This window comes from Pleurodeles waltl, chromosome 3_1 (assembly GCF_031143425.1).
Source record: "Pleurodeles waltl isolate 20211129_DDA chromosome 3_1, aPleWal1.hap1.20221129, whole genome shotgun sequence".
NCBI lineage: Eukaryota > Metazoa > Chordata > Amphibia > Caudata > Salamandridae > Pleurodeles > Pleurodeles waltl.
Genome location: NC_090440.1, coordinates 1,106,310,934 through 1,106,323,476, shown reverse-complemented (window position 1 = coordinate 1,106,323,476; position 12,543 = coordinate 1,106,310,934). Strand labels below are relative to the sequence as shown.

Genomic DNA, 12,543 nt, shown 5'->3' with positions numbered 1-12,543 from the left:
GTCTTCTGTGGACTCTCTGAGTTGCTGAGAGCCCCCTCTGACTTCCCCTCCTGGGTAGGGTCCACCAGGTCCCTCCTGGTCCCGGGCAGCGCCATTTTCTGCTAACCGCGAGCCTTGAGTGTGCCAAGGCTTGTTGGCGGAATCCAGCAATGCAAACCAGACTGCAATCATCCATCCGGCGTGGGACATCTTCTGCACCAACCAGGAACCTGCATCCGTTTTCTTGGGTGCAGTACTTACTGTTGTTCCTCACTGGTGGTTCCTCTTTTGCACCTTCATACAGGTTAGCAGGGGCTCCTGTTCTCCCTGGACTCTTCTGTGCTACCTGGACTTGGTCCCCTTCTTCCCCAGGTATTCAGGTCTAGGAGTCCATCATTGGTTTCTTGCAGTCTCTTCTGGTTCTTACATAATCTTCTTTCTCTTGTTATCGTGTGCTCTAGGAAAGTTACTGTGATTTACTCCTGCTTTCCTGGGCTCTGGGGTTGGTTCTATTACTTACCTTTGGCGTTTTCTAATACTTCCAGCACCCCTGTACTCACTGCAGTTGCCTAGGTGGGTAACCGACTTTCGCATTCCACTTTCTTAGTATATGGTTTGTGTTCTCTCAGGCCTGTTTCTAACTATTGTGATTTTCACTAATTGCACTGTTTTCTAACTGTTTTATTGCTATTTCTGCAAAGTAGTGTGTATATATTGTGTATATTACTTACCTCCTAAGGGAGTGTAGTCTCTAAGGTAGTTTTGGCATTTGTGCCACCAAAAAAATTACCTTTATTTTTGTAACACTGAGTATTTTCTTTCATGTGTGTGAGTACTTTGTGACTACAGTGGTATTGCATGAGCTTTGCATGTCTCCTAGATAAGCATTGGCTGCTCAGCTACAGCTACCTCTAAAGAGCCTGACTTCTAGACACTGCCTAAATATCACTAATAAGGGATAACTGGACCTGGTATAAGGTGTAAGTACCTAAGGTACCCACTACAAATTAGGCCAGCCTCCTACATTACCTGGGAGCTTCAATGAATATGGTCCATAGTCACAACATGATAGACATTCAAAGAAAATGGCAAGTGAGGTAACAAATTCTTACCTAACAAATCAGTTGTCTGCCACATTTCTGACAGAGAGGTGCTGGGGCTCTGCATGTAGCAGGACATTGTAGCGAATGTCGGGTGGCAGTCTCAGAGATGGCCTGTAATGGAGAAATTCCAATTGATTGTAAAAAAGGAGCTGTGGGCTAGTGCAGAGTTAGAAATAATTGCTGTGATACAAGATGTAAGGAGCTCTGGTTTTGCTTCCATGTTGGTGCTGTCGTGTACCTTAGACCTTGCATGACCGGATGGAATGTTCATGTGAGGAATAATAGTTAGACAAGTGAGGAAGAGGTGTGGCCACTGTCGAGTAGCCTGCCTATGGCCTTTCATTTGTCTTTTAATTTCAATTAAAATGCTTTCACCTCACCTTGTCTATCATGCTCCTTGTTTCAAGCTCCCATTGTGAAGGTTTCAAGATGCCTGCAGGCGCACCACAACATTGGCCAATGTGAAGACTATTTTGTAGCCAGGAACAAGTTTGCTCCCAGAGACCATTGTTCATTTTTAACACAGATTTTGCCAGAACCACTTGTAACGGACCAGCAGTGTACAGTATTTTCGCTACAGACTTTCAGGTAAATAGGAGGAAACATTCAAATGGTTTATTGACTTTGTCAGCAGTGGCTTCCAAACACCAAGCAGGAGAGGCTAAAGTAACACATTTTTAGTCCTTGTTCCTGTAACAATGCACTAAAATGCTAATATCACGCATTTACCAGCTCCTGTATGATCTAAGAGGCACTGCAGACAACTCGGTCACATATGGCAAACAAAGCAACCAGAGCACTTTGTGCTGATACCCCAGGCAATTTAATCAATGTGAAGCAGGCTCACGTCAAGGAGAGGTCACTCTTTGATATAGTGAGGGCCGGCCTGGGTCTGGCTACATTGTTTACTTTGCAATTATGTGTTTTTGACTTTCCCAGTAAAATTGCGGCCTCCAGGCCCAGCCCTGACTCCACATGTGGATCTGGTACCACATACAAATATAAACAAAACAAGCTCACGGTCAAGTCCTCTCCAGCTGGTACTTTGCCACTTTACAATCTGATAGCAGCAAAGTTTAAGTGGTACACCAGCCTTAAGGTTTGATTGAAACCAAGGCCCAGCAAGCACAGGGAAAGGAAGCCTTTCCGAGTAGAGCAGGACTGAATGAAACAGCATTAAGAGCTGCACTAGTTCTTAGCTACCAAGCTACCAAGTTTCCCATGTGTGATGTGCTGCTCCAGTCCACATAAATCACACAAATGCCTACAGGACAGTGGTCAAAGTGCATTAAAAAAAAGGCATGGGAACTGTGATGCTGTGTGCAATGGAGGCGGAGGGAGTGAGAATGGGGGCGAGGTCAAAGGCGTGGCTAAAAAGACAAAATGTTCTGTAATTATTTTCAGTTTTTCACCTTCAGGTAGCTACATATGAAATTGCGCACACCTTAACTGAAAAATGAATGCAATTTAAGTTAATCAGTGGGAAATGCACTACCATACATTAGTAAACTTCTAGTAATGCGCTGCACAGGAGGTTCCAGTACGTGACAGGAAGCACTTTGAATATATGTCATAATTTTAAACTTGCATTACATACAATATAAGATAGGTTGCTACTAAATGTGAAAAAATGTTTAAGATAAAAAAGTCCTTCCAAAATATAGATTTTAGTGATACCCAGACTGTACATAGTGAATTTTTTTTATAATTGTCTTTTAAAAGCCCACTCTTCACAGCTCAGCTAGTAACTCGCTTAAACTACAGTGCAGAAAGAATAAATCTGTGTCATAAGAAAGCTTCAAGTGACTCCATCAATTAAAGCCAATACCGGCTTCCAAGCACCCTTTACATTTGCAGATTGACCACTTGCACACATTTACATTTATTTCAGGAAAGCAGCAACCCTGGCAAGAAGGCTTGTTTAGCTGCCAGCCCCTCCCTTGGTTTTCACAGCACAGGATGCCTTACAAGTCAGCTGAAGCATTTCAACTGTCAGAATTATCCATCCCGGGACAGTTATCTTTTCACAAAAAGTAGGGGAACTATTTTTCTTTAATGTCAAAATTATCTGACGGCGCCTACTTCGACCAATGCAACAGACCCAAATTCAAGCCCTCTTAAAATTGTCTCTGCTTTAAAATATACCAATGAGGAAAATACTTTCAATTTGTATTTTCTAAATCTCCCACTTTCTACTTTTAAAATGTTGGCACGAGTTAGTCCAGGTATTTTTTCTTCTAATTCTGTGACATGTTTTCCCTGGCTACCAATCACTATTAAATCCGGGTGAGGGCTGCCCACCACCACTAGCAAAGTGATGCATCCTTCTGAAGCTCTGTAGCTGTCTGAAGACAGTTTCTAATTATGTACATTACCCTAAAGGGATTTATTTTGCTAGTTCTTATTACCGGGTCATAACTGTATGGGTGTCCTCAGCATGTCCCTCATAAAGCCTCACACAACCTTTGGAATGTCACACATAAGCGCGCTGAAAGCATGAAAATGTCACACATAAAAACAAAGAGTGTTTATCAGAAATGACGAGGGGCGCCTCGCTCTCCCTTCTCTCTCAGATATTTATTGTCTTTGGGCTGAATTGGGCGAGACAAAGGCGGAATTATTTGGGACCCTACCCTTGCCACCAAACCGACCCTCGTTACGCTCCTGAATCTACTGTAAATTCCTTTTATCTTGTATATGTTTTTCTGCAAAAAATGAGTCGAGCCCTACTGTAAAAAAACCTTAATCAATAAATTTGGTATAGCAGCCACTCTAAAAATATAGAACGCTGATAATCCCGATGTTTTGTAAACAATGTTTGACTCGTTCGCAGAAACGACAAAATCTCTCTTTAAAAAATAAAAAAAATAAAAATAAAAAAGTCGTCCTTCTTTTGTTTCTTACATGGGGATACTATTACAAAACTGTGAAAGATGGCGCCATCTTGGAATGTCACGTTTTAACAGAAGAGAGATCAAACTTAAGAAGTAGTTAGCTAAAACAAAAGCGATAAACACGGACGAATAGCTCATGTATTTTCTAGTTTAAAAACCTTGAAGGCTCTTAGTTTGAAGTAAAATACAAGAACAGTTAAAATGTTGGAATTGCACAGGTAATTACAAACTTGCGGATTTTTGCCTCACAGATTCTCACAACTCATTTTAAAAGATGTATTAATTATACGTTTAAATCATTTACTATTGTTGAGACAATATACGGAAAGGTGACACGTTTGAAGACGAAGGTTCCTGTAATGAGCAGATGCTGTCCTTCCTCTATGCAGATGGCGTTACTTCGCCAAGTCGAGTTTGAAAGGTTCTGCGGGGCGGGGGAGATAGTGCAGACGCGGGAGTCTGGACATCCTACAGCTGACATGGCCTCTTTCGTGACCGAGGTGTTAGCACACTCCGGAAAACTAGAAAAAGAGGACCTGAGCACCAAGATCAGTAAACTGTGCACGAGGGTGGAGAAGGTCAAGGTAACGTCGCTGTCGGTACCTTTTGGGCTAGACAGGAGATAGGGGATAAGTGACTGAAGCTCCCTGCTTTGCAGGAGTCTGGTGAGGAGCAAGACAAGAGGTGTGAGTTCATGGGATTGCGGAGAGGGGCGATCACCAAGATCATAAATTGTGCAGGACTATGTTAGATGTCTAATGAGTGTGACAGCATTTTTGGGGGCTGGGGTGGGGGTGCAGAGCGGACGGTGACCAAAACATGCTGCCAAGTTTTCAGACTGCTTGTGTGACTCTTCTGTGGTTTCAGCTGGTGTACCTGATTTAGATCTTGGTGGAGGGGAATACTCCGTCACAGACGTGACAGATTTCCCGTCCACTGTATTACGATACTATTACATCCTGCGGAGATATTTATACGGTGAATAGGATATCCGCCACATTTGTGACAGAGTATTTATTCCATCCAACAAGATCTAAATCAGGCCCATTATCATTAATAAATTAAAACAATTATGAGTATTTGAGTACCTTTCTGTTAATTATCGACGAAGATCACACAACAATCATACGATTAACACCTATTGGCATTGCCAATGCTTGTAAGACCATCAGATCCATGAGTAACACCAATGATTTTGTTGTGAATAAATAGAAGTTAAAATGTTTTAATTGTGACAATATTAGAGCGATAATTACGTGTGACATTACCATTTTAGTGCCGTTTTCTGGACAACAGCTCTAAATTGCATTAGTCTAACCCCTTGTGAGTGGGCAATAATTCCTGTGTCAGAGAGATGAAGTTTGGCCCAAAGTGAGTTGGGAGTCGGATCTACTGCCTCTGATTAGTCTTCTCTGTTCGTTTACATATGTGTCTTTCATAAAGCTTGTTCATGGACTCCCTATAGCTATTCCTCATGTTCTAGAAATCACAATGTCTTAGCCTTGCATAGTTGTATATTGTATATTTTTTTAGGTCAAGCATAGCAGCGCAAACGCTGCTTTGCCGACATCTTGGTATCTATGTCGGCTTTCAACCATGCCCACCTCACGCTCATCACTATCACTATCACTCGTTCATGGACTTGCCTTTCAAAAATCCTTCATTATCGTTGGTTAATGCTTTACATTTGTCCCTCCTTGGGGCAGTTTTGTTAGTGCCTTGGCAACCGACCCTGTTACATGGATAATTGCACCTTTACCAATATGTTTGACTGCAAGTGAACTTCTTTTTCCTTTTGTGTGTCTCCTTCTCGAGCACATTCATGGCGCCCGTGGCGCTTTGAATCGGCTCACTTATGTCAACTGTTTTAATTTTCAATTTTACTTTTGAGTGTCTTTTAGATTTGCCAGACTGTAAACATTGTGCTTTTTGTATGTTTCATTAAATTATTCACATTTGATTGGCCAGATAAAACGGTAACCCCTGCATATGTTTCATGTGCTTAGTGTAGTCAAGCAGGTTGTAAATAGTGCTCTGTTTGTCGCATGGTTAGTGATGCAAGACAGCACGAGGGGAAACGCTACATGTTGGTACAGTGTGTTTAGTGTGGGATGCTGTAGGAAAGTACCATCTTGCCTGGCATGTTACCCCCATTTTTACTGTATGCATGTTTGTTTTTGCCTATGTGTCACTGGGATCCTGCTAGTCAGGACCCCAGTGCTCCTAAAGTATGCCGTGTATGTGTTCCCTGTGCGGTGCCTAACTGTATCACTGAGTCTCTGCTAACCAGAACCTGAGTGTTTATGCTCTGTCTGCTTTTAAAATTGTCACTGCAGGCTAGTGATTACTTTTACCAATTCTCATTGGCACACAATGGAACACTCTTATAATTCCCTTGTATATGGTACCTAGGTACCCAGGGTATTGGGGTTCCAGGAGATGCCTATGGGCTGCATCATTTCTTTTGCCACCCATAGGGAGCTCAGACAATTCTTACACAGGACAGCCACTGCAGCCTGAGTGAAATAACGTTCACGTTATTTCACAGTCATTTTACACTGCACTTAAGTAACTTATAAGTCACCTATATGTCTAACCCTCACTTGGTGATGGTTAGGTGCAAAGTTATTTAGTGTGTGGGCACCCTGGCACTAGCCAAGGTGCCCCCACATTGTTCAGGGCAAATTCCCCGGACTTTCTGAGTGCGGGGACACCATTACACGCGTGCACTACATATAGGTCATTACCTATATGTAGCGTCACAATGGTAACTCCGAGCATGGCCATGTAACATGTCTAGGATCATGGAATTGTCACCCCAATACCATTCTGGTATTGGGGGGACAATTCCATGCATCCCCGGGTCTCCAGCATAGAACCCGGGTACTGCCAAACAAACTTTCCGTGGTCTCCACTGCAGCTACTGCTGCTGCCAACCCCTCAGACAGGTTTCTGCCCCCATGGGGCCTGGGCAGCCTGGTCCCAGGAAGGCAGAACAAAGGATTTCCTCTGAGAGAGGGTGTTACACCCTCTTCCTTTGGAAATAGATGTGAAGGGCCTGGGAGGCGTAGCCTTTCCTGGCCTCTGGAAATGCTTTGAAGGGCACAGATGGTGCCCTCCTTGCATAAGCCAGTCCACACCAGTTCAGGGATCCACCCAGCCCTGCTCTGGCACGAAACTGGACAAAGGAAAGGGGAGTGACCACTCCCCTGACCAGCACCTCCCAGGGGAGGTGCCCAGAGCTCCTCCAGTGTGTCCCAGACCTCTGCCATCTTGGATGCAGTGGTGTGAGGGCACAATGGACAGCTCTGAGTGGCATGTGCCAGCAGGTGACGTCAGAGACCCCTCCTGATAGGTGCTTACTTTTCTCAGTAGCCAATCCTCCTCTGAGGCTATTTAGGGTCTCTCCTTTGGGCAGCTCACCAGATAACGAATGCAAGAGCTCACCAGAGTTCCTCTGCACTTCCCTCTTCGACTTCTGCCAAGGATCGACCGCTGACTGCTCCAGGACGCCTGCATAACCGCAACAAAGTAGCAAGAAGACTACCAGCAACATTGTAGCGCCTCATCCTGCCGGCTTTCTCGACTGTTTCCTGGTGGTGCATGCTCTGAGGGCTGTCTGCCTTCACCCTGCACTGAAAACCAAAAAGAAATCTCCTGTGGGTCGACGGAATCTTCCCCCTGCCAATGCAGGCACCAAACTTATGCATCACCGGTCCTCTGGGTCCCCTCTCATCCTGATGAGCGTGGTCCCTGGAACACAAGAGCTGGGTCCAAGTGTCTTTGACAGTCTAGTGGCCCTTCTGTCATAATTTGGTGGAGTTAAGTTCTTGCCTTCCCACGCCAGAGAGTAATCCTGTGAACTGCAGCTGCTCGGGCTTCTGTGCACTTTTGCAAGACTACCTTTGTGCACAGCCTAGCCCAGGTCCCCAGAACTCCGTCCTGCATTGTCCAACTCACTGAGTTGGACTCCGACGTCGTGGGACCCTCTTGTGTGACTCTGAGTCAACCGCTGTCCTCAGATCTTCTAAGTGCCTGTTCAGGTGCTTCTGCGGGTGTTGCCTGCTTCTGCGTGGGCTCTCCGTGTTGGTGAGCGCCCCCTTTGTCTCCTCCTCCAAGGGGCGACCTCCTGCTCCTTCCTGGGCCCTGGCAGCACCCAAAAACCTCAATCGCGACTCTTGCAGCTAGCAAGGCTTGTTTGCGGTCTTTCTGCGTTGAAACAACTTTGCATCTTCCAGCGCGCCGTGAGACATCTTCTGACCGAAGGAGAAGTTCCTGGCACCTTCCGTTGTTGCAGAATCTTCGGCTTCTTCCCCCGGGAGGCAGCCCTTTTGCACCTTCATCTGGGGTTTAGTGGGCTCCTGCCCCCTCTGGACACTTGCGTGACTCTTGTACTTGGCCCCCTTCCTTTACAGGTCCTCAGGTCCAGGAATCCATCTTCAGTGCTTTGCAGTCAGTTGTTGTCCTTGCAGAATCCCCTATCTCGACTTTACTGTCTTTCTTGGGTAGTAGGGTAACGTTACTCCTACTTTTTAGGGTCATGGGGTGGGGTATCTTGGACACTCTTAGTGTTTTCTTACACTGCCAGTGACCCTCTACATACTATACTAGGCCTGGGGTCCATTAGTGGTTCGCATTCCACTTTTGGAGTTTATGGTTTGTGTTGCCCCTAGGCCTATTTCTCCCTATTGCATTCTATTGTGTTCTACATTGTTTGCACTACTTTTCTAACTGTTACTTACCTGATTTTGGTTTGTGTGCATATAATTTGTGTATATTACTTACCTCCTAAGGGAGTATATCCTCTGAGATACTTTTGGCATATTGTCACTAAAATAAAGTACCTTTATTTTTAGTAACTCTGAGTATTGTGTTTTCTTATGATATAGTGCTATATGATATAAGTGGTATAGTAGAAGCTTTGCATGTCTCCTAGTTCAGCCTAAGCTGCTCTGCTATAGCTACCTCTATCAGCCTAAGCTGCTAGAACACTTCTATTCTACTAATAAGGGATAACTGGACCTGGCACAAGGTGTAAGTACCACAAAGTACCCACTATAAGCCAGGCCAGCCTCCCACAGATGCCACATCACAGCCAGAGACACTGGACTATTGTAAGGTGCTTAGTGTAGGCAGAGACTAAACACTGGGAAGACACAGAGGGGGAAAAAGCACTGACCACAAGCTCTTCGCTGCTTATATTGTGTGCTTAACACAGACAGACACGCAGAAACAGAGGAGGCACCGCACTTAGGGGTGTATAGCCCGACACCTAGGACATGTTGTTTGGGGTCAGGGACCACAAGTTTTCAGGTTTATTGGATCCATGAGACAAGTAGGCCCAACCCCCTGCGGCATAAACAATCTGGCTGCTAGTTTACAAGGCGGGAACTGTCTGTAGTTGAGGTAATACTTGTTTACATATGTTAATGCTGTTCGAGCTCGTACTTATAGTTCATTAATGCAAAGCCTTTATTATTAGGGTAAGTGATCTAAATAAATGCTGTCCCCTGACACTGTACTACTGTCAATATTTTCAGTAAAAGAAATGTGCGCACACACATTTGAAAAGTTTAAAAATATGAGGCTACATATAATGCTCCCAGAATGCTCTATTATTAGATGCAAATGTTTGCAGAAGTGTGTAAGAAAGATTGATGATTCTTTGCTTTCAAAATAAGATGTTCAGAAAAAAATGCAAATGGAAAAAACGTTTTGCTAAATTACTGTGAAATATTTGGGACTATTTCTTTCAAATGTCAATTAGTAAAATGAGTTGATTCATGCTATTAGTGCAAAAAAATATTCATGATTGAAAATCTGTATAACCAGTTTCAACAAGTTTATGGGAAACATGAAAAGAAACAAGCATTGGCAAAGCCAACCAATCCAACATTGGCGGTCAGTCTTTTGGTTTTCTCAATGCGTGTCCTGTTTTGACATGGCTTAGTAAAACCTTATTGTTATGGGAGCTGCCAGGCTCTCACCATTGTAACAAACATTAGCAAAAAAAGATCTTGGTCCTTAAAAGCACACATTGCCACAGTAGTTCCTGACACTGAGCAAAACATCTTTGTGTGCCAGTATGCTCCTTGTGGAAGAGCAGAATGCTGTCACTCACAGTAAAGCCACCTCCATTATACCTTCCAGCTGGGATTTTTTGCTCATTTTCCTGTGTTACTCACATGGATGTGAGGCCCCGCTTACATACTTTAGCTTAACCGCTTTTGGACATTCTTTTTGGTTTTACTTTTTCTGCTTTGGGACCATGGATAGGTAGTCTACTATTGACCAGTTTGGCAATTAAATTAATAACTACATCTTGCCTCTTTTATTTCTTTGGCACCTTTCCTTTTGGGAATATGTTTGATACACCATTGGGTGATCTGTGGATTACAGGCTTCTATCCCATACCATTTTATATGGATGTGATTTTCTTTTTCTTCCTAACAACTCACGTTTTTTTGACTTGCACATATTATATAAGGGGTCGCCTGAGGCACAACCTTATCTAACTTTCTGATTTTTCTTGGCTGTCCATGTACGGGAATATTTTAATAACTGATATGCATACATATGATCTTGTTTACAGTCTTGAAAAAGTCACGTTTGGTGATGAAATGTGTGTTGGCTGCCTTGTTCTATTGTCATACATCATCTGGAAATACATGAAGGATTGCACTGCCACAGAATACAAATTAGTTTTTGGGGATATATAAATCTATTGGCTCCGATCTATACAGCTTCATATGGTCACTAAGGATTCAAACTTTTGTTATGAGTGCTGTCGTATTTAATGATTTTGCATATTGATGTGGTTTCTTGGGTAGTAGGGAACTCAATGCCCTTTTAGCACCTATATAATAACTCTTGGAATTTTAAACTTTGCCTTTTGGGTTGCCACAATTACTTGTCACTCTGTAAGCTTAGGAAGGCAAGTAAGGCAGTGTGAGCTAGTCAGGTATTTTAGTATGACAGTACTGATTTGGCACAAGTGGCACAGCCCTTGCATTCTGAAGTTCTGTTGTCCCAAGGCACAGTTCTGCAAAAGCTGACTCCCTGCGACAGTCTGTTTGGTCTGGGTTCCCTCCTCTTACATATCCTACCAACCTTTCAGCTTCCTCTGCCACAACCTGTAACAACTCAGGGCAGCATTATACACCCAGTCATCTATCCATTCATTCACCCATCCACTAATTCACCCATGCACGTTTCTCTTTATGCACTCACTAACTCATATGTAAGGATTCAATCTGATAAAGACTTCTAGCTGCACATTCCTTACCTTTGAATTTCCTGGCGTCAGCTTGGAATCCAGATTTTTTTTGCTGAGCTGTACCCTGCGCGTGCTATCAGGTGGCGTCACAGGTGGCGTCGTTTGTATCAGCGTGCGTCGTTCGGCTCCGCATGGCATCATTGGAGCCGTCTGTGACGTCAACCTCGCCTATAAAAGCACCACCCCGGCACGCGTACGTCACTTATTTTTCTTCCACACCGGTTAAGCGCAGGTCCAGATTTGAGCTACCCTCTGCCTTTTTTGGCATTTTTGTAGAGTCTTTTGCAGTCTATGCAGAATGACATTGAGGAAGACTAGGTTCAAGCCGTGTGTTGCCTGCCATCGTGCCATGCCAGTGACTGTCCCTCATCAGGTATGTCTCTGGTGCCTCGACAGAGACCACTACTCGAAGTCGTGTTCCGTCTGCCAGGCCATGGCCCCAAAAGCTTTCAAAGAGCGGTCTCTGAAGCTCATGGCGGCCTGGCAGTCAACTTCGGTTGGCTCATCTCCTATGAGGTCATGGTCCCGATCGAGGAGGAGGTCGCGGGACCACTTCAGGAGCCCTAGGTCCTCTTTGCGCTTTATTGAGAAATGCACAAAATTGAGAAAGCCTGGCGCTAAGAACCCTCAGTAAGCAACTTCTCCGCCCTCAAATCAGCCATGCGCAAACACCACCAACTCACCCGGACCACCAAACGATCCTTCTACAAAGAACGCATAGACGACAACACACACAACAGCAAGGAACTTTTTGCCATCATCAAAGAAATCACCAAACCCAAATCCTGCACCATCGACCCTCCACACTCCCAAGACCTCTGCAACTCCCTCTCCGACTAATTCCACTGCAAGATCGCAGACATACACAACAGCTTCACATCGTCATCACCCACCATCACCACCACCGACACAACCAACACCACAGCACCCTGCTGCACCAACCTACTGAACACCTGGGCCCCACCAACGATGAAGAAATCGTCAAAACCATAAGCTCCATCCACTCAGGCTCTCCAACAGGCCCTTGCCCCCACCACATCTTCAACAAGGCCAGCCAAATCATCGCTCCCCAGCTCTGGGCCGTCATCAACAGTTCCTACGAGACTACAACCTTCCCAGATATTTTGAAACACCCCGAAGTCAACGGTCTTCTAAAAAAAACCAAAGCAGACCCTAAAGACCTCACAAACTACCGACCCATATCTCTACTCCCTTTCCCCGCAAAGGTCATAGAGAAGATAGTAAACATACAGCTATCTCGCTTCCTAGAAGACAACAGCCTACTCGACGT

The 12,543-nt window shown here is 44.5% G+C and overlaps 1 protein-coding gene across 1 annotated transcript in view; it reads left to right on the top strand.

Annotated features, from left to right (window-relative positions):
* Positions 1-4,348: 4,348 nt before the first annotated feature.
* ZW10 (zw10 kinetochore protein) overlaps positions 4,349-12,543 on the top strand; it is a 187,447-nt gene continuing 179,252 nt past the window's right edge. Inside the window, exon 1 of the mRNA XM_069224379.1 lies at positions 4,349-4,560. Within this exon, the coding sequence (XP_069080480.1) occupies positions 4,360-4,560 (201 nt within the window). The 5' untranslated portion in view covers positions 4,349-4,359. The remainder of the gene's footprint in view (positions 4,561-12,543) is intronic.